The sequence below is a fragment of the Pelophylax lessonae genome (assembly GCF_965119305.1).
Source record: "Pelophylax lessonae genome assembly, chromosome: 4".
Classification (NCBI taxonomy): Eukaryota; Metazoa; Chordata; class Amphibia; order Anura; family Ranidae; genus Pelophylax; species Pelophylax lessonae.
The window spans coordinates 528,640,654-528,663,843 of record NC_138771.1 but is presented as its reverse complement, the minus strand read 5'-3'; the positions used below and the strand labels follow the sequence as shown (position 1 = coordinate 528,663,843).

The window sequence follows — 23,190 nt, the reverse complement described above, 5'->3', positions numbered from 1 at the left end:
ATATTTTACTTATTATTGTCATATGATTATCTGACTAGCCCATAAAGTCCCATATCTTTGGCCTGAGGCACCAAACACCTTTTAGATATATATTCCGGGATGTTGGCTACACCTACTATATAGGGCAACTAGGGATCTACACAAAATTTAACAATTTCCCATCTGGCTCCCTGGATTTTCAGATCAAAGAATGTTGGGCAGGAAGGGGCCGACAGGGCCACCCACAACTCAAATCTTTACTTACTCACCAGGAACTGGCCAAAATTAATTTTATGTATGGCCAACTTGAGAAAGTTGGACATTCCATACGCACATCTGTTGAGGGTATATTTGCCGCTCCGAGTTTGGACACAGATCAGGGCATTGTAATCAGGTGAACAATTGATCAGACTGATTAGAGTGTGTGTGTTTTTTCACTGTTAGGGCAGACTGTGGAGATGACTGATCTTCCATTAAAATGTGCTTGTTCTAGAAACATTATAATATAGATCATTAATTAAAAGTGTAAAAAATAAACCCAAAATCTATTTTCAGGTTTTTTTTTGCCATTATGCTTCACTGTATACAATTTTTTGAAGCAAATCATTTTTTATGAATCCTTTACAATATTCCTTACCAGGACATTCTGCCAGCATCAGCACTTCCATCTACAGGCTGACAACACTAAGCCACTGCCTTGCACTTAACAGCAGCATTCCATGTACACTCCTTTAGTTGGCCCGTGGGGGATGTGTATCAGATCTGTACATGCCTCCTGCCTCCACCGCCAACCAAGGAAGCACCACTGCCAGTAATGGATCAACAGGTTAAAAACAGGCACTCAAAAAAAAAAAAAAAAAAGTGCTGTGTTAAGGCTAGAGTTAGCAACTGACTGTGTCATATATGTCATTTTTTATTTATTTTATAGTTCCACTATAAATCTCTTTCTAAAAAAAAGTTGCTGTTAATGCTTTAGTCATCTCAGCAATCATAGGGCTGATTCACACCAGATGCTTTCCAGTGTGTTTTTAAAATGTATCCAATCTGTGTGTACAGTAATTGCCATGTATTCCAATGGTCCTAGTTCACACCAGTCAGTCCCAGTTCTTTCAACAAAAGAACATCCTGCTGCAGTTTTTCAGTGTCAAAACACGCCTAAACCAGTGTTGCCAACCCCCTAAAGTGAAATTTACTGGCAAGATGCCAACATTTACAAATGGCACACTTTTTTACTGGCAAAAATTAATTAAATTTACCAACAGAGTCTCATTTTTTACTAACACTGCAAAAAAAATTTCAGTGCTACACAATGCAAATATCAATATTTTAACTATAAAAATATAGCTAGTCCTATTAGCAATGTGTTTAGGTTAAAAAGAAAGTAAAAAAACAATTTTCCCCATTTACATGAAGGTCAGGTTACTATAACCCACCCAGCCAGCACGGAGTTCACCCTTACATCAGAGTCTGCAGGAATCCCCCTTACAGTGAAAGGGAACTCTTTTGTAAAGGGTAATGCTGCACATCATGATCTAACAGGGCAACCCTGATGTAAGAGGGGGCTCTGGTGACCAAAGATCCCCTTATATTAGAGTCCATTGCGTTCCCCTTTACATCAGAGTTCCCACTTACATCAGGGCCTGCAGAGTTCCCCCTTGAACTGTAAGGGAGAATCCTGCAGACTCTGATGTAAAGGGGACACCAGGAACTCTGATGTGGGGGGCACACTGGTGACCAGAGACCAGATATGGGGCGGATTACTAATATAGGGGGGACCTTTAAATCAATCCCCCCTTACATTAGTGCATTCACTCCCCCTTTACCTCAGTAACCCCCTCCCCCATCAGACTGGTCTGGCAGCACTGTCACTGACCTCCTCTTAGGTGCACCGTGCAGGCTCAGTCAGACGGCACAAGCTTGGCAGCTCAGGTTTTATCCTATAGTCTCTACTCCACAGTCCCCACCCATCTGACTTCTTCCCTGACCCCATCCCGGCGGCGCTCTTACTCTTTACTCCTCTCCAGACTCCCCCTCAGAGACTGCAGACATGATAAAAGACAAGAGATGGTCAGAGGTTGCGGACATGATATAAGAGATGATTAGAGGCTGCTGATATGATACAAGAGATGGTCAGAGGCTGCAGACATGATACAGGAGTTGGTCAGAGGCTGAGGACATGATACAAGAGATGGTTAGAATCTGAGGGCATGGTACAGGAGATAGTCAGTGGCTGCAGACATGATACAAGAGATGGTTAGAGGCTGCAGATATGGTACAGGAGATGGTCAGAGGCTGCGGACATGATACAAGAGATGGTTAGAGGCTGAGGGCATGGTACAGGAGATAGTCAGTGGCTGCAGAAATGATACAAGAGATGGTCAGAGACTGTGGACATGGTACAGGAGATGGTCAGAGACTGCAGACATGGTACAGAAGGTGGTCAGAGACTGTAGATATGGTACAGGAGGTGGTCAGAGAGTGTGGACATACTACAGGAGATAGTCAGAGACTGCAGATATGGTACAGGAGGTGGTCAGAGACTGCGTACATGGTACAGGAGGTGTTCAGAGACTGCAGACATGGTGCAGAAGGTGGTCAGAGGCTGCGCGGACATGGAAGTGTCCTCTTCACTCCCTCACAATAGTTTTTTCCTCTGTCCCTCTTCATATTACCTCTCCACATCAGTGCCCTTCTCCTGTGCCCCTATTACCTCTCCACATCAGTGTCCTCCTACTGTGACCCTTTTACCTCTACCCATCAGTGTCCTCTTTCTGTGTCCCTTTCACCTCTAAACATCAGTGTCCTCCTACTGTGACCCTTTCACCACTCCACATCAGTGTCCTCTTCCTGTGTCCCTTTCACCTCTCCACATTAGTGTCCTCTTCCTGTGCCCCTTTCACCTCTCCACATCAGTGTCCTCTTCCTGTGCCCCTTTCACCTCTCCACATCAGTGTCCTATTCCTGTGTCCCTTTCACGTCTCCACATAAGTGTCCTCGTCCTGTGCCCCTTTCACCTCTCCACATCAGTGTCCTCTTCCTGTGCCCCTTTCACCTCTCCACATCAGTGTCCTCTTCCTGTGCCCCTTTCACCTCTCCACATCAGTGTCCTATTCCTGTGTCCCTTTCACCTCTCCACATCAGTGTCCTCTTCCTGTGCCCCTTTCACCTCTCCACATCAGTGTCCTCTTCCTGTGTCCCTTTCACCTCTCCACATCAGTGTCCTCCTACTGTGACCCTTTCACCTCTCCACATCAGTGTCCTCTTCCTGTGTCCCTTTCACCTCTCCACATAAGTGTCCTCTTCCTGTGCCCCTTTCACCTCTCCACATCAGTGTCCTATTCCTGTGTCCCTTTCACCTCTCCACATCAGTGTCCTCTTCCTGTGCCCCTTTCACCTCTCCACATCAGTGTCCTCTTCCTGTGCCCCTTTCACCTCTCCACATCAGTGTCCTCTTCCTGTGCCCCTTTCACCTCTCCACATCAGTGTCCTATTCCTGTGTCCCTTTCACCTCTCCACATCAGTGTCCTCTTCCTGTGCCCCTTTCACCTCTCCACATCAGTGTCCTCTTCCTGTGCCCCTTTCACCTCTCCACATCAGTGTCCTCTTCCTGTACCCCTTTCACCTCTCCACATCAGTGTCCTATTCCTGTGTCCCTTTCACCTCTCCACATCAGTGTCCTCTTCCTGTGCCCCTTTCACCTCTCCACATCAGTGTCCTCTTCCTGTGCCCCTTTCACCTCTCCACATCAGTGTCCTATTCCTGTGTCCCTTTCACCTCTCCACATCAGTGTCCTCTTCCTGTGCCCCTTTCACCTCTCCACATCAGTGTCCTCTTCCTGTGCCCCTTTCACCTCTCCACATCAGTGTCCTATTCCTGTGTCCCTTTCACCTCTCCACATCAGTGTCCTCTTCCTGTGCCCCTTTCACCTCTCCACATAAGTGTCCTCTTCCTGTGCCCCTTTCACCTCTCCACATAAGTGTCCTCGTCCTGTGCCCCTTTCACCTCTCCACATCAGTATCCTTCTACTGTGACGCTTTTACCTCTGCCCATCAGTGTCATCTTCCTGTGTCCCTTTCACCCCTCCACATCAGTGTCCTCCTACTGTGACCCTTTTACCTCTCCCCATCAGTGTCCTCTTCCTGTGTCCCTTTCACCTCTCAACATCAGTGTCCTCCTACTGTGACCCTTTCACCACTCCACATCAGTGTCCTCTTCCTGTGCCCCTTTCACCTCTCTACATCAGTGTCCTCTTCCTGTGCCCCTTTCACCTCTCCACATCAATGTCCTCGTCCTGTGCCCCTTTTACCTCTCCACATCAATGTCCTCATCCTGTGCCTAAGCCGGTTTTACCTCTCCACATCAGTGTCCTCCTGTGCCCCTTTCACCTCTCCAAAGGCACATCAGTGTCCAGTGTCACAGCTTCAACCTGCAGTAATGTCCTTCTATGCCCCCTCACCCACATGAAGTGAGTGCCAAAAACGAGTGCCTTTTATTAAAAAAAATGCACCAGGCAATGCCATTACATATCTGTGCATGCGCCCCCCCAACCTCCCCCCCCCCCCCTCGCCCCTGTCAGCCAAGCTGTGTCAGAACAGTGCTTGCGCAGTTATACTGTCAGTCCGCAGCTATCTTTTTTTTACGGGCAGCGCGATAATGCGCTGAAATTTATGGGCTGCCTGTAAATAACGGGTGGTTGGCAACACTGGCCTAAACACATGTAAAGCGCATATAGGAAACCATTGTCCTAAGATTTTTCAGGTGTCAGAGTAAAAAAAAGGAAGAAAAAAAAGCACTGGAATTCTTTAAAAGAAAGAAAAAAGGCGCATGCAAAAATGCATACAGAACTATGAAATTGTGGTGTGAATAACTTTGGCCTGCATGTAAATGTGGGGGAAAAAAAACAATAAAAGATAAACAAAATAAACAAATACATATGCAATAAAATGAAATTCATACACTGATTAATATTTTACTTCCTACTGAATCAATATATGTTTTTGCTGCATAAAATCACCAAAATACAACACTTTTCATGAAATTGGGTCCTCACTTTAATTCTGGAAATCGACAGACACGTTCAAGAGTGATGTAGTGAGTTTTGTTGGCAACGTTGGGATAGGATAGGCAATAACTATCAGAGTGTTACCGCTAACTTTAAGGCTATTGGCTACCTGACTCCTGGGATTTAGTCCGGCTTTGGAGAGTCTACAGGTCTGACTACTAAAAAAGCAGGCAGATCCTTTGAATACCTTTTTATGTCCTCTCCCTTTTATATAGAGATGGATGTATCTTGGGTAATAAAGAGGCATCCTCCACAAATTAAATCTCTTGAAAAGGAAATGCCAATAGCTGCCAATAAAATATGCAAAACAGGCGTTCTCACTTCACAAGGTAGAAGATGTTCTGTACTGGAGTTATTTTAATCTGTCACATCGAGGGAGTCTGCAGGATTGCAGCTTGAAACAAATATTAATAGCAGACTGGGACCGCTTGCATGCATTTGTGGCTTTTTATCATCGCTGTCAATATTATTGTGTCATTTCTAGGAACTAAGGGCCTAGGTATCATATTGGACCTCATTCAACATGCCTTTAGGCCACATTGGGATCAAGTTTTCGTAAATTTTATTTTAAGCTATTTCACTGTTTACAAATTTAGAAACTAATGGTTTATATCATGGGTGTCAAACCTTTTGGCTTCTCTGGGCCACATTGAGTGTAGAGAAATTTTCTCGGGCCGCATATAAAATATATACTATAGTTAAGGTATAAAAGTAACAAAACGCTGCCGCGCCCTTCCCGCACCACCCCCCCCCCCCCCGCACTAATTTAACACAACAAGAGGATGATCAAATTTAAAGCAATCAGTATACAGAGGTTTATTTCTTCTGAGAGATATAACACTCTAAGCACCATGACCAATTCAGTGATTTGAAGTGGTCATGGTAGTAGGAGTCAGAAACACTGCACATGCTGGATATTTACAGTTATGTGCTGGGAGCTAGTTGTACCCCTAGCATATATGACTTAGGCAGCCAGAAAATGTCATGTCCTTATTCATACATGTATAAACAAGGACATGACATATTATGACAAAACACCACTGGTTATAAAAAAACATATTGCAACAATTTACACACGCTAATGCACATACCTTTTCTACTTATTTTGCAGACTGCTGGTGGTTACTGCTGGTGGGTACTGCTGGTGCGGTTACTGCTGGCAGGTAATGCTGGTGCAGTTACTGCTGGCGGTTACTGCTGGTGGGTAATGCTGGCGATTACTGCTGGCGGGTAATGCTGGTGGTTACTGCTGGTGGGTACTGCTGGTGGTTACTGCTGGCAGGTAGTGCTGGCGGGTACTGCTGGCGGTTACTGCTAGTGGTTACTGCTGGTGGGTAGTGTTGGTGGGTACTGCTGGTGGGTACTGCTGGCGGGTAGTGTTGGTGGGTAATGCTGGCGGGTAATTTTGGTGGTTACTGCTGGTTTGTAATGCTGGACCCTCAGGCCATGGCCAGCTCCCAGCAGGACCCACAGACAATAGCCAGCAGGACCCACAGGCCATGGCCAACTGCCAGCAGGACCCACAGGCCATGGCCAGCTCCCAGCAGGACCCACAGGCACTGGCCAGCAGTACCCACAGGCCATGGCCCGCTCCCAGCGTCACTCTCCTGCCTGCCTCAAGACTCCGTCTCTGGGAGTTGTAGTTTCCTCAGTCCTGCTGCTCAGTTCTCCCCACCCCCCGCCACCAGGAACTTGAGCACCGTCGGGATTACAACTCCCGGAATGCAGTGCAGCAGCAACTCAGCCAATCGGTGGCCACGGCGGCCGACTCGCTAAAAAAAAAAAAAAAAAAATGTCAATAGACAGCGGCCGTGAGAGCGTTTATATATATATATATATATATATATATATATATATATATATATATATATATATATATATTTAAATCTGCAGCTTGAACAACAAAAATGCTGTTGCTGTGAATTTTGAAGACGAGTTGTTACAGAGGGGTTGATTTACTAAAGGCATACAGACTGCAGTTGCTCCAGAGCTTAGTAAAGGAGGTAAAGCTTTACTTTGTAAAGAATACCCAATCACGTGCGGGAAAAATTTAAAAAACAGCATTTTTGTTTGCACATGATTGGATGATGGAAGTCAGCAGAGCTTTCACTCATTTACTAAGCTTTGGAGCAACTGCTCTTGCAAAGTGAAACTGCACTTTGCAAAATGCACAGTTTATTTGCCTTTCCTAAAATCAATCGTGCCTGCAACCTTCAAACATTGTTTTCAATACCTTAGCTCACTCTACTCCCCCCAGCAGTGACTTAGTAGCTAAGTTTGGGTTTGCATTAAAAATTAGAAGGCTTTAAGGATGCCAAGTCCCTGCAGGGAGGTATTTGGCATGGGAGTGCTGAGCTCTTCCAAGATTTATTATAGAAAGGTGTATTCCTTCAAGGTCTTCGAAGGCTGTTCTCCATTAACAAGGGTAGCTAGGACTCTACCTTAGTGTGCTTAGAAATGATGTTTCTTCTGTCCTCATTCCACTATACAGAATGGTATGCTAAAGCAAATCTTAGCAAACTGCAAGGCAGATCATCTATCTATTTCTTTCTCCATCATCTGCTTCAATGAGCATTTACTGTTTGTCTACCCTGGATCTATATATTGTTGACAGCCCAGAGGAGATGGCTTTTCAGACCATACTTTTCAGGCACTTTCCCTGCTGCCATGCACTGTCCCTGCCAGATGGGGAACCTGTCCTCCCACTAACCACTCACAAAATGTGCACCAAACCCAGGAGCAGGAGTCGTAAAAACACTCTGCCTGACCCAAAATGGCCGTCATAGTCACGTGGGGTGCCTGCATCCATTTGGACAGCTTTCTTTCTGTGACCTCAGGAAATCATAGAGGAATCGAGTTCCTCACAACTTCCTTCCCCTTCTGAATTGCTTCTTCAGTCAAGCGCCACCTACAGTAGGAAATACACACTGCACCTGCCTACATGTTTATGTCTCATCTTGGGCTTCTTGAGGTTTTGCTATCATTATCAGGTACAACCCTTAATTAGCCAAACATTTATGCCTCCAATTCAATGCAGTATATTTGGAAGCACTTCTTGTCTATTTTAACATAGATACGTAGTCTATATAGGATATTTCTACCGCTTCGGTTACCTGAGTACATTGACTCTATGTCATCTGCAATTTTCCTTCATGAATTATCCCTCTATGTATTGTGTGCATTTCAAACAAAATATTTTTGGGTTTCAACACTTCCCCTTCATCATGGCTTATAAGAACATGGTAGCTAAGAGGGAGTTGAAGGGATTAGATTCTGGACTGCACTTATAGAGATGGAGTTGATGTGGACAGGATATTTTACTGTAGGCTGTCTGTCCTTAGGTGCCCATACAATCCAGTCCACAATAACACTGTCTGTAACTGCAGTCCAGGACCGAATTCTTTCAATTCTCTCCTAGCCACCATTGTCTTATAAACCCTGATGAGTGGAAATTGGGGTGTTGAACCCCTGAAACGTGTTGGATTTTTTATTATGAAATAAACTTTTTGATGATCTATACATACTAGTGTGACACCCTCATGCTTCCAACACTGCTTGGTAGGAGGCATATCATAAGAGGACATGTCACTTCCATCAACAGCTTCAAAATGTCTGAACAGACACAATGCCCTTATATAACTGACTGCCCTCTAACCTGGAAAAAATTGCTTTTTGGCAGCATTGTATACAAATGCCAAGATAGGATACAACCTCACTTGTGATCTGTATTCTTGACTTAGTGAGCCTGCTATCCAGGCATTGAGAGATGTGAAGATTGCAATTTACTAAATGCTTTCTCTTCCCCAGGGTGGATCCTGTACCCCATGATGCCCCCAAACCACCTGGCTACACCCGATTTGTCTGTATTTCTGACACCCACTCAAGAACCGATCTCATCCAGATGCCATATGGGGATGTACTAATACACGCCGGAGATTTTACAGAGCTCGGACTGCCTAGTGAAGTGAAAAAATTTAATGACTGGCTGGGTGAGTGGAACCTGGGTATTCATTGCAGCAGTAAGGCAACACTTTTTACTAAGTTTAGTGGTCAAGTGCACTAATGCCAAGTCATCAGTGTACAAGAGAGCCTTTATAAATCCTCTGGGAAATGAGACAGTGGGATTTTCACAAAAAAATAGACATAGCTAGAAAGCACCTAGGTTGATTGGGGTAAGAGCCAAAATTGTCCTTGATAATAAATGGTCAGGTCACTCAAAATGATCCTCCAGCTAAGGAGAGTTTAGTGGGTTATGACTCTGAGTCTCTGATTTCTTAATGAGCATTTGATGCTCCAACAGTGAGATATTCATGCGATAGCTCCCACCTCCTTTCCTGTTTTGGGTGATCCTGTCCACTTGTGTTTTCTGGTTACATTGTCCATGAATAAAATAAATAAAACATCCAGCAGAAATGGCGGGAACCCCTCATAATTGGCACAGCAGGTGTGTAGACCCAGGAACTTAGTGTACGGATGGTAAGAGTCCCTCATAATGCATACAGCAGGTGTGCAGACCCAGGAACTCAGCACAGGGGTGGTGGGAACCACTCAAAATGGGCATAGAGAGTGTGCAGACCCAGAAATTCAGTGCATATAGTGCAGGGATGGAGTCACAAGGATATAAAAATAGGACCATCATCTGATGAAGCTGTATGCCCACATTAAATTCAATATTTAATAAAGAAATATTTATACATATCCCTCTTTTTGTTCTTTTAAATACATTTTGAACATCTGGGAAAAATATTGATATAAAAAATGAAGAAATAAGTAAATAATTTGTCATTAAAAATCATAAACATCAAGGAGCCCATTAAACAGTTTTCTGTAGGCATGAATTCTCGGTTCTAACTTTTGCATCAAATTAGTCCAGCTTTTATTATTATATAGACCGGCAGCAGCTTGTACCAAGCTCTCCAGAACACTATTCAGCAGCAAAGTTTCCTACCTTTGTGCTCTAGCTATGCAAGACCCTCTCCAGACAGTAAACCTGGGAGGCAAATTCCTCCAACATAGCCTCCTTTACTGGCACCAGTCCATAGGGCGAAGACCATTTGGAAGGTTACCCAAATATTTAAACATCTTAGTGGTTGACCAGAAAGACATAAATTAAATATTCATACATCAGCAGTATTGCTTTTTATTACACTATCTGCTGAGGAACCCTCAAAAGAAAAAGGACATTGAGAAAGAAAATGCCCTAAAGCGCCATAATATCCAGAGTAACCGAGGTATAGATTAGCACATTTTCCAAAAATTGACCAACAAAGTTCCTAATATAAAGAATTAATCAAATGTATTAAATCAAAAAGGGAACAGATGGTAATAAAAAATATATAAGACCTTCCACCTTGCCAGCAAAATAGACTATGTAGTCGCTAAAAACACTAACACACCATATGCATACTGCAGTCAAACACCTATGGTAGTGGTAAATGGAAAATATATTAGTGCATGAATCCAAGTATCAATACATATATAATGAGAGGAGCATCACAGAGCTCAGTCAATGGGCAAAGCACCCAAGGAGACTGGCGCTAACTAAAAAGAAGCACAGGAGACTGGCGCTAACTAAAAAGAAGCACCGTCCTCCTGCGCTTAGAGCTGAGCCAAAGGTGACCACTGACCAGTGATGCCAAAAAGACCATAATACAATGGAGCCGAAACCATACGGCATGGAAAATAAACATAGCAATCTCTGACATATAGCTCATATGGTGTGTCAATAAGGCATCACTTATCATAATTGGCATATAGCAGATGCAAGATGTCTGAGAGTTAATCCAATCTGAACCATAAATGCCAAAAAACAGGGCTGCTGTTAGGAATCGCGGGGCCCCGTACAGACTACCTGGCAGGGCCCCCCCAAGAAAATATTAAAGATATATTTAGCTAAAATTACAACAAAATCACTATTAGCAGACACAAATATAACATAACTCGCATAATTCCTGCTAAATCTAAAAAAAAAAAAACTATGTTAAATAAAAAAGAAGATGAGATGAGAAAAATATACAGGCTGGGCAGTTGGAGCTCCAGGATCAGAGAGACAGAGAGAGAGAAACAAAGTTTCAATTTGCAAATAAACTCCTGAGCAGAGATAAGTGCTGGGAGGGGGGCCCACACAAGGGAGGGGGATTAGTGAGGGACGACTGTCTCTTTCTCAGCAGATAAAAGCTGATAGAAGGGAGAGGGACAGATCAGATTCAGGTGCTGGAGGAAGATTTCTGTATTTGTTGTCCATCACTAATCCCCCTCTCTGTGTGGGCCCCCCTGTGTGCTCGTGGCCCCCTACAAGAGGGCTGGTGGTCCCCCCCTATCAGCGGCCCTGCCAGAAAAACTCAGCCTAAAGTGGACTTAAAGCAAGATGTAATGCAGTCAGTCTGAAGATGGATCCAATGTAGCCAGTCCTTGTGATAGTTATAAAGTTATAAAGTTGGTAACAAGACTTCTGAACATTGTAACCAGGTGACCAAAGGATGGTATTACGTAAACAAATGTACTCCCCTGGTATATGCCTTAAGAAAAGTGTTACGGTACAATAGCAGTTACTCTACGGCTGTAACATATACATCCCAGTGCTAATTAGATGACAGGTGCACATAAGTGGATCATCAAGTCCGTCAGTCTGTCCCCTTTCATGGTAGCAAAACCACCATGAAAGGGCTCCAAGATGTCAGCAGCCTACTCATAGGAATAGAGCATAGAGTCATAAGGGAGCGTAACCTGCCACGGTAATCATAGCCAGAGTTCATCTCATACTCACAGCTTCGCTGACTATAGGACGTTAATCCTTCATACACCTGGCACGGTAATCATAGCCAAAGTTCATCCAATACTCACAGCATCGCTGACCATAGGATGCCAATCCTTCTTGTATAGGGAAGATTGCAGGGTCTACTGCTATCGGGAATGCAGTCCAGCAAGGCTCTGTAGTGAACAATCTGTAAATTCATGCAGATCAAATTAGTTCATAGAGTCCGATTACTTGGCTGCTCTCAGACACCACCTGATCATCACCTAAGCATCTGCTTCAATAGCGCTCAGCTCTCCGACTCCAGCTCCAGGTGAACCGCAGCATGCAGGTGGCGGGACGTCAACGCGTTTCGCTGACCAATCAGCTTCGTCAACCTAGCTACCGGTTGCCTTAAATACATCCATCAACTTGATAACTCTACAAATTTAAAGGGGACAACCAGTCTTGGTAATTATGGCAAAATGTGTCCTAGAAAGCGACATACCTTCATTAAAAGTGATTCTATTTAACCTAAGGATAGAGAAGAAGCAAAAAAAAAATAAATATATATATATATATATATATAAAAACAAACCCCCAACTACACATACTCATGCTTTAATCTAGCAACACCTGTAAATTCATCTCTCTATTTAAGCCATAAGGAAATAACATATTTAGTTTGTAAATCCAAACTTTTTCCTTCTTTAATAGAATTCCCCTCTCCTTGGGCTTATCTTAAGCGCAAAATGCCTTTCACCTATAACCCATTGGTCTTGGATTCATGAAATTGTAGAATGTGTTGAGCCAAAGGGCTCTCAGGTTTTTTTTTCTTGATATCTCTTAAATGTTCTCCAATACGCACAAGCAATTGTCTCTTAGTTTTGCCTATGTAGATTTTGTCACAGGGACAATTAATACTATAGATAACTCGAGTCGTGGCACAGTTAATAGTCAAGTTTTACTTGAATAGGAATTATTACCACCAGAATCAGAGAAGAACCTATCCGTTCTTTCAACATGAGGGCAAATTTGACAGTGTCCACAGGAGAACATTCCAACTGTCCTAGGGATGGATGAACACTCCCCCACAAGAGGCATAAGCAAACGATACATTAGGCTCAGGAAACTAGAAACAATAATAATTCAAGTTCAGGGCGACTAGCTGCAACACTAAATTTAGGCTAGGCTTACAGCACAGTCCCTACAGGTTTACATTCAATTCATGTCTGTCAGGTATAGTCTTTAAATAACAGTAAAATTCACTGGGCACAGCAGTCAGTAAAACAGCTAGGCCTTTTACTTGTGAACCTCTTAGAATGAAGCTGCTGTGCTTGAGCTGCTTGTCCATTCACATGCAGAAAGAATATAAACAGTGTCAGGTCACCTGTGGCCAGGTGACAACTGCACCCTGTTGGAGGCAGGGGCGCAGCGCAAGGTAGTGAACCCAATAGCAGACTGCTGCGGATGGACTGGAACGTGAGCCCAAGATTCCCCAGGGCGCAGAGTCTAAGACCCAGCAGGTGTTCACCAGAGCCTCTAGTGGTGAGGATGGACTTGGCTGCAGCTGGGCCCAGGTTGCGGCCCCTGGGGTCCCCCAGGTCACGCTCCATAGGGAGAGAAGGGAAGCAGCCACTCAGGACACACAGAATGGTGATGGGTAAGCTGAGGTCGGGGTAACAGGCAGACAAGGGTAGTCAAGGGACAGGCCAAAGGTCAGTGTAACAGGCAAACAGGAATAGTCAGAGACTGGCCAAAGTCGGTACACAGAAGAGTAGTTCAAGCACACGGCAAACAGGAAACAGGAAACTAACACTGTTGAACAGCAAAGCAGACCTGCAGTGCACTGGTTAATATAGACTTCCTGTGATGACCTGGGCGGGGCAGGAACAGGAAGTAGAGGTGATAAAAAGGAACCAGAAATGCAGTCTGACCTCTAATACAGACATGAAGGGCCAGGTAAGCTTGCCAACGCTATTGCAAGTCCATGACAAACAGTAAATTAGTTGCTCAGTTTCTGTGAGGAGTGTTTTATGTGTTCAGATGTTTTGTTTTGGACTGGAAAATTTATTCTAGAAAGGTCGTCTAAAGTAGACTAATGTTTTCTCTTTTAGGAAGTCTTCCATATGAATATAAGATTGTCATAGCAGGAAATCATGAGCTGACATTTGACCATGAGTTTATGGCGGACTTAATCAAACAAGACTTCTACTATTTTCCTTCCGTGTCCAAGTTAAAGCCAGAGAATTATGAGAACGTCCAATCGCTGCTCACAAACTGCATCTATCTCCAAGATTCCGAAGTGACAGTGCGAGGATTCCGTATATATGGCTCCCCGTGGTAAGACCAATTTTCCAGTCTTGTTACTCCACCTGTGTGTGTAAGTTTAGTGACTATTGCAGCAAATTTTGTAAAATATTTTTAAATATTATCCTTTTTATTTAGTCATTTAATTCTTTTTCATTCTTCTTGTACTTCTGACATAGTTTTCTTTCTAAAAAAAAACCTTCTTTTTCAATTGACAATCTGACGTTTTTAATACACCATAGGCCAGTCTTCCACCAGTGGTACCTCCTGAGGTCATTAAAGCATATGGCCAAACTATTTTCCCTTCTGTAGTATTGTGGAGCTTGTTGATCATTAATTGTACATACAGGTGGCGATTGAAATATAAAGATATTGAAAACCTCAAAGAGTTAGTCCATCCTTAACTGGAGAGTTTATCACCTTGTCAGGTTCTTCTATCTCATGGGAACACCATTGGCAAGATCTCTACACTGAGTCCCTGGGTTGGCACATCTTCTGTTGTCATTTGCAGGGGCCCCCACCATCCCTGCTGTTTTTTTACATTTATTTTAGAATTATGGAGTGTAATAGAGGAGCCAAACACACAAAAGGTGGGCAAGAACACCTAAAACTTCCAGGTGGACAGGACCTAATGGAGTAATGGTAGGGAGATCCTACTGTTGGCATATCCAAGATGAATCCAGGGAAAGACTCAGCCCACTAAGCATCACCTATCATTAAAATATCACTTTTTGGTGGACTGACTTTTTAAATGGTAAGTTTGCTTTCCAAAGAACAAAAAAACACCAAAAAACCAAAGAAACGTCATGCAACACAGAGGAGATCAGGGGAGAGAATCAATACGTAAGAGTTGCTATGATGACGTGTTTTGGACGTGTGGCCTCCTTTATCATGTTATGCCCACCCTAAACCCACACTGCGTTATATAAGAACTTCAAACACCTCCCCTACCCCAGATCTTAAAGGGACCATACCAGGAGAGACTGGTCTATATCAAATACAGATGATGGGGCAACAGCCTCCATTGGTATATCACTATAACGCCAATTCATTAAAAACATAAAAAAATAATAATAATATTAGTAGATATACATTTACTAAAAAACACAGTTTCCATTGGATAAAGATTATTTCCTGCCCTCACATGCAGTGCAATACTACAAGCCTAAGATATCCTGGCTGACATCCACTACACCGAGGGACCGGAGGGGAATAAACATATTACTATAACATCATTATCATATAATAAATTCCAAAAATTGACTGATACTGTAACAGTTTAATTTATATCCCATTGTTTAAATATTTATTATAAACTTAGATCATGGCAATTGACCCTGACTGATTGATCATACCACACTAAAAAGCCACATAACCTAACTAAAACAGATTCAAATACTTGTCAAAGTATTTGTACTATATCAAAGTACTAATCACTAGGTTCTTTGTTTTGTTTCTTTGTTTAATCTATCGAGAAACATAGTGTAAAAGTCCAAAATGACTCCCGCATACACAGTCTAGAACAGTGGTTCTCAATTCCGGTCCTCGGGACCCACCAACAGGCCAGGTTTGCAAGATAACTAAATTACATCACAGGTGATCTCATTTGCTGCTCAGTGATTGCAGTATTCTAGTCTGCATCCCCCAAGGTAATACTTAAAATCTGGCCTGTTAGTGGGTCCCGAGGACCGGAATTGAGAACCACTGGTCTAGAAAACCTCTCCCCTCTTTAGGAAGAGACACGGGTATAGCTTCAATACCAAAGAGCTCTAAACCCTCCATGCGGACACCATGTACCTGGGAAAAATAACAGGCAACACTGCTGTTATCCTGTCTGTGCTCTATGAATCACCGGTGATCCCCAAACCTGGTTCGCATAGTATGTACTGTCCTATCTACATAGTAAATCCTACAGGGTCACCTCAATCCATATACCACAAACTGGGTACGCAACAGATAAATTGTTTATTCTCTAAATCCTGTCCATCTTTTCTAGTAAAAGTTTTCTTACCATGTGACAAAAAGTGACAGGCCTTGCTCTTACTGAATTTGCATTTGAAGGATTCTGTCATATTGAGAAACATGGGGATGTTTTTATGCATATGTGGTCCATCCCTTATACGCCTGGGGGCATTCAAACTTTGCCCACCTGAACACCACTTTGGGCCTATCTGGGGGCACCCTACCTTTTTGGTCAACACCTCAGCTTGTACTAAATTGTCTGAGCTGCTGGAAAAATTCCTACGTAGCCCAAAAAATTGGCTATAAGGTATGTTGTCTTTCCATCTGGGATGGTGGCAGCTATTTTTATGTAGGTAGGAACAGAAGTACAGAATTTAGATGCAGACAAGCCAGCATTACATCCTTTAAAGTTCCCAATCCCTCATACTGTAAAGGTATTGCAGCTGTGTTGTGGGGTCATGCCTTAGAGACTAATGACAATGTCTGTCCCCTACTTTCACCATATCCATTATTCCCTGTAGCCAAGCCTAGCACATGGATGCTGGAGCGATGCAGGTTATAAGCATTGCTTGGTCCTTGGCTGACTGAACAGTGAAAATTCTTACACCAAACATTGCTTAGCTCTTTCCATAAAGATGGTGATATCACTCTCGCCTAAGTGCCTTGGGAAGAAGGCAGGTATGAGGGAAGTACATTTTTAATGTGCTTATTTCAACGGGTTTATTGCAGGGGTTTTACATGGGGTCTAGTTCTGTAATGTATTTTAGATCAATGTCTTGAAGGGGACTTGCACTATCTAAATTCAACCAAACATTGTAACATTTAGACAAGATACACACACCTCAAGAATCAGGCCTCTCCTGCTTCAACCAAAACAGCGTCAGCGATGTCTGTGATTTTATTAAAAACCAAGCTCTGAACCCCTCACTGACAAAAAACTGCCTAAGCCTTGCACATTGTCATCGGCTGCTAAGCTGTGATGGAAAACCAATGTTTGACATAAAGCAGTCTTTTTTTTTAATCTCATCCTTCTCTGAAGATGATTGTGATTTATGTTGCTTGCTAGGGTGGTCATGTTCGGTATGCTGTGTAAATTAGAATTCTGTATTAGACTGGAAAATGATGGGAACAAAATAGCGGAGGGTGGCAGTGTTCAGGCAGGCTGGTGTTGCCTCCAAACACGGGAAAGACAGAAGCCACCTGTAGAGCCAGTTTAATAAAGAAAGGATTCACTTATGTGGAAGTAAATTGTTTTCCAGATTACTTACTGTAACAGGGTGTCTGTTTCTGCAGGAGTTACAATAGACCAGGTGGCAGCTTAGGAGAAACACAAATAAATATGTAAATTCACATTATTATTTGGTCCCTGTCTCAATTTAAAGGGAAACTAATAAGTATTCACAGCAAACAAATACCTTGAGTTCTAATAATATATATGGTAGCTTAAATCCCACTTGAAATAACTGAAATACAGTAGATAAGCTTTAGGTATGGCTCCCAGTTCAGTCCGAACACAGGTGCGGGCAAACTTTGCATGTTTGGGCATTTGTCCAAATGCTGGACTTTCAGCCTGTTCAGCAGCAGCTGAACATCATTTGTAGTAGAGAGTTTTTCTACCTCTACTTTATAAGACATCTGCCTTCTTCTGCTGTCAAGGTTTTTAAGGAAGCAGTTGGTAGCGATTGTTAGAAAAAAAATTGGTAAGCCCACCCTTCATACCAGGTTCTTTGGGTATGGATTTTAAGGGGGGATCCTACACAAAACCTGGGCATACAGCTTGGCAGGGCATATTGATTGGGGGGGGGGGCAAACATGCATCCCTCACCTTCTACTTTACCATACCAGGCCACATGCCCTGACACATGCCCTGAGCATAGAGGGAGTATTTTGCCAGGGTGACCAGAAAGAAGGTGTGCTCTCATTAAAGAGAACAAGAGCCTCTTCCTCACAACCCTGATCAGGTGGTTTTGGGGGTCTGCAAGGGGGGGGGGAGGTAAATGGATAAGGTGTTAAGGAGTAAAAGTGAAAAATAAAAGCTCACAGATTTTTTGCTGCAAGGGGGGGAGGTAAATGGATAAGGTGTTAAGGAGTAAAAGTGAAAAATAAATAAAAGCTCACAGATTTTTTGCTGCAAGGGGGGGAGGTAAATGGATAAGGTGTTAAGGAGTAAAAGTGAAAAATAAATAAAAGCTCACACAGTTTTTGACAATTCCTTTAATTAAAAAAATAAAAATAAAATAAAAAAAGCCCCATGATGCAAATTCACAATCAAACACAACATCCAGCGATGCAGATCCATGTCTATCACAATAAACAAATGCCCACCAAAACAAAAAACTTGCTATCATGTCCAATTAAGATGAATGCTCACGCACAGATAACCGCTTCTGTGGATGACAGCTGGGCATAAAAAGATGAATAGGTTCTTCGGGGTGACATCATTGAGAAAATATAGACGTGACCAATTTTGCTCAATGACATCACAAACCACTTTTGTTAGCACATAGCTTTCTGTATAAGTGGGAAGGTCTTTTGTAATATCTATACAAATAATAAAGCAGCAACAAAAGAAATGTGTTTCCTTTGCAGGTTATTTTGCAAGCTTTTTTTTTTTCAATCCCTTAATGCCTAAAGGTTATTTATTATATTTTTTATATGTGTCTGGTGGAAATATCACCACAATCTGGATGCGTTTGCTGTTTCCATGTAGATGTAAAAAAGGACCATATTTTGCTGCAGTTTGAATTGTTCAATCTGTATATCACTGTTGTGCGTCATACGTTTGTCAATAATTTCCCGAAAGATAATTATAACAAGTTCTTTTCGTCAATTAATTTATTTTTAACAGCATACACCAAGCAATGTGAATGCAGACTACATAGGGAATATATATTTAGTCACAACACATGTATTCACAATAAATAGTTAGGTATGGGTTACATAAAAACAAAATCTTCCATAAAATACAACATTTTTTGCAACACTCGCTAATGGGTTCTGCTCAACAATATAAATGAAAGGATTAATTTCTCCCAGCCTATGTAAAAACCATATAATATAGAATTAATTATCAGTCAAAAACATCTGCGATTTGAGTAGTCAAAAGTTATTCCTCTGCAGTTGGAGTGAGAGTCAAACTATGTAAAATGTAAAACTGGCTCGCTAATATAGCGCCGAACAAAGATGGTAAAATTTAAAAAAACATATATAAAGTTAAAGAAAAATCTATGATGGTTGTTACATCTGGAGAATCATAATCTAAATATCCTGAGCACTCAATATTCAGAATTCAAATAATCAACAAAATCAATAAAACATATTTACCCTTCCAAAATGGCTGCTGGCTCACAATGGTCGTTACCAGAGTCTCTTAAGATGGCTGCCTTTCCCAAAATGATAACTGGTTAGGGAGGAGCTTGAATCCTGCATCCTTAAAGTTTCAGAGTATGAGGCGTGATGATGAGAGTGGGAAGTATGTATGAAGTATGATGGATGAAGTGTATGTAGTAAAGAAGTGTGTGGGTCTGTGTGTGTGTTTGTCTTTTGTTGATTGACTGTGATCTCCTATTAACCATTTTGGGACAAAAAGGCCATAAAATATATAATAAGCCTAGCCCAGAATGTGGAACTTCTTTCCATTGGTTGAGGCAGATAAAAATGAACTTTCTTGTGTGATTAGGCACGGCCTCTTTAAACCAACAAGTGTATCCTATAGGAGAAATATTTGTTCTGAATTATTATCATAACTCATTTGTTGTAGGATTTCTCATGGTACAGGCATAGCCATATGATATTTCTATTTTATAACTGTAAGGTTCAGATCTGGTAACGCCGTCTAATGAGTATACATTACTAATGCAGCACTTATTTCAATTCGAAATGAATGTTTTACCCATATATATTCTGATTAATTACACATCTAGGTGGAAGCAGAAAACTATATGGATATATACAGTATCTCACAAAAAAAAGTACACCCCTGACATTTTTGTAAATATTTTATTATATTGTTTCATGTGACAACACTGAAGAAATGACACTTTGCTACAATGTAAAGTAGTGAGTGCACAGCTTGTATAACAGTGTAAATTTGCTGTCCACTCAAAATAACTCAACACACAGCCATTAATGTCTAAACCGCTGGCAACAAAAGTGAGTACACCCCTAAGTGACAATGTCCAAATTGGGCCCAATTAGCCATTTTCCCTCCCCGGTGTCATGTGACTTGTTAGTGTTACAGGGTCTCAGGTGTGAATGGGGAGCAGGTGTGTTAAATTTGATGTTATCACTCTCACTCTCTCATACTGGTCACTGGAAGTTCAACATGGCACCTCATGGCAAAGAACTACCTGAGGATCTGAAAAAATAATTGTTGCTATACATAAAGATGGCCTAGGCTATAAGAAGATTGCCAAGACCCTGAAATGGAGCTGCAGTACGGTTGCCAAGACCATACAGCGGTTTAACAGGACAGGTTCCACTCAGAAAAGGCCTCCCAATGGTCGACCAGAGAAGTTGACTTTGGGAAATAGATGTATGAGTGCTGCCAGCATTGCTGCAGAGGTTGAAGGGATAGAGGGTCAGCCTGTCAGTGATCAGACCATATGCCGCGCACTGCATCAAATTGGTCTACATGGCTGTTGTCCCAGAAGAAAGCCTCTTCTAAAGATAATGCACAAGAAAGCCCGCAAACAGTTTGCTGAAGATAAGCAGACTAAGAACATGGATTACTGCAGCCATGTCCTGTGGTCTGGTGAGACCAAGAAAAACGTATTTGGTTCAGATGGTGTCAAGCATGTGTGGCGGCAACCAGATGAGGGGGAGTACAAAGACAAGTTTGTCTCGCCTACAGTCAAGCATGGTGGTGAGAGTGTCATGGTGTGGGGCTGCATGAGTGCTGCCGGCACTGGGGAGCTACAGTTCATTGAGGGAACCATGAATGCCAACACGTACTGTGACAAACTGAAGTAGAGCACGATCCCCTCCCTTCAGACACTGGTTGCAGGGCAGTATTCCAACATGATAATGACCCCAAACACACCTCCAAGATGACCACTGCCTTGCTAAAGAAGCTGTGGGTAAAGGTGATGGACTGGCCAACCATGTCTCCAGACCTAAACCGTATTGAGCATTGGTGGGGCATCCTCAAACAGAAGGTGGAGGAGCACAAGGTCTCTAACATCCACCAGGTCCGTGATGTTCTCATGGAGGAGTGGAAGAGGACCCCAGTGGCAACCTGTGACCTTCTGGTGAACTCCATGCCCAAGAGGGTTAGGACAGTGCTGGAAAATAATGGTGACCACACAAAATATTGACACTTTGGGTCCAATTTGGATATTTTAACTTAGGGGTGTACTTGCTTTTGTTGCCAGTGGTTTAGACATTAATGGCTGTGTGTTGAGTTATTTTGAGGGGGACAGCAAATTTACACTGTTATACAAGCTGTGCACTCATTACTTTACATTGTAGCAAAGTGTAATTTCTTCAGTGTTGTCACATGAAAAGGTATAATAAAATATTTACAAAAATTTGAGGGGTGTACTCACTTTTGTGAGATACTGTTTATAGTTATAGTATACAGTATATCTCTAAACACAGTCATTTGTATATGTAAACCATTTGTACATATGGGATGTTTCTAATCAGAAAATTACCTACTAGATTATTATTAAGCCAGCAAACAATTCAATCATGACTTGGGATGGGATATAATATATGAGGTATACTCATAATTATACACTTTTAGGTATATACATACAGTGCATTGCGAAAGTATTCGGCCCCCTTGAACTTTTCAACCTTTTGCCACATTTCAGGCTTCAAACATAAAGATATAAAACTGTAATTTTTTTTGAAGAATCAACAAGTGGGACACAATCATGAAGTGGAAGGAAATTTATCGGATATTTCAAACTTTTTTAACAAATAAAAACTGAAAAATTGGGCGTGCAAAATTATTCAGCCCCTTTACTTTCAGTGCAGCAAACTCTCTCCAGAAGTTTAGTGAGGATCTCTGAATGATCCAATGTTGACCTAAATGACTAATGATGATAAATAGAATCCACCTGTGTGTAATCAAGTCTCTGTATAAATGCACCTGCACTGTGATAGTCTCAGAGGTCCGTTTAAAGCGCAGAGAGCATCATGAAGAACAAGGAACACACCAGACAGGTCCGAGATACTGTTGTGGAGAAGTTTAAAGCCGGATTTGGAAACAAAAAGATTTCCCAAGCTTTAAACATCCCAAGGAGCACTGTGCAAGCGATAATATTGAAATGGAAGGAGTATCAGACCACTGCAAATCTACGAAGACCTGGTCGTCCCTCTAAACTTTCAGCTCATACAAGGAGAAGACTGATCAGAGATGCAGCCAAGAGGCCCATGATCACTCTGGATGAACTGCAGAGATCTACAGCTGAGGTGAGAGACTCTGTCCATAGGACAACAATCAGTCGTCTACTGCACAAATCTGGCCTTTATGAAAGAATGGCGAGAAGAAAGCCATTTCTTAAAGATATCCATAAAAAGTGTAGTTTAAAGTTTGCCACAAGCCACCTGGGAGACACACCAAACATGTGGAAGAAGGTGCTCTGGTCAGATGAAACCAAAATCAAACTTTTTGGCAACAATGCAAAACGTTATGTTTGGCGTAAAAGCAACACAGCTCATCACTCTGAACACACCATCCCCACTGTCAAACATGGTGGTGGCAGCATCATGGCTTGGGCCTGCTTTTCTTCAGCAGGGACAGGAAAGATGGTTAAAATTGATAGGAAGATGGATGGAGCCAAATACAGGACCATTCTGGAAGAAAACCTGATGGAGTCTGCAAAAGACCTGAGACTGGGACGGAGATTTGTCTTTCAACAAGACAATGATCCAAAAATCTACAATAGAATGGTTCACAAATAAACATATCCAGGTGTTAGAATGGCCAAGTCAAAGTCCAGACCTGAATTCAATCGAGAATCTGTGGAAAGAACTGAAAACTGCTGTTCACAAACGCTCTCCATCCAACCTCACTGAGCTCGAGCTATTTTGCAAGGAGGAATGGGCAAAAATTTCAGTCTCTCGATGTGAAAAACTTATAGAGACATACCCCAAGCGACTTACAGCTGTAATCTCAGCAAAAGGTGGCGCTAAA

At 42.4% G+C, this 23,190-nt stretch overlaps 1 protein-coding gene across 1 annotated transcript in view; it reads left to right on the top strand.

Annotated features, from left to right (window-relative positions):
* The window catches only part of MPPED1 (metallophosphoesterase domain containing 1), a 106,894-nt gene that overhangs the window by 39,734 nt on the left and 43,970 nt on the right, over nucleotides 1-23,190 (top strand). The window contains exons 2-3 of the mRNA XM_082253283.1: nucleotides 8,849-9,030; nucleotides 13,892-14,117. Coding sequence (XP_082109409.1) covers nucleotides 8,849-9,030; nucleotides 13,892-14,117 — 408 coding nt within the window. The remainder of the gene's footprint in view (nucleotides 1-8,848; nucleotides 9,031-13,891; nucleotides 14,118-23,190) is intronic.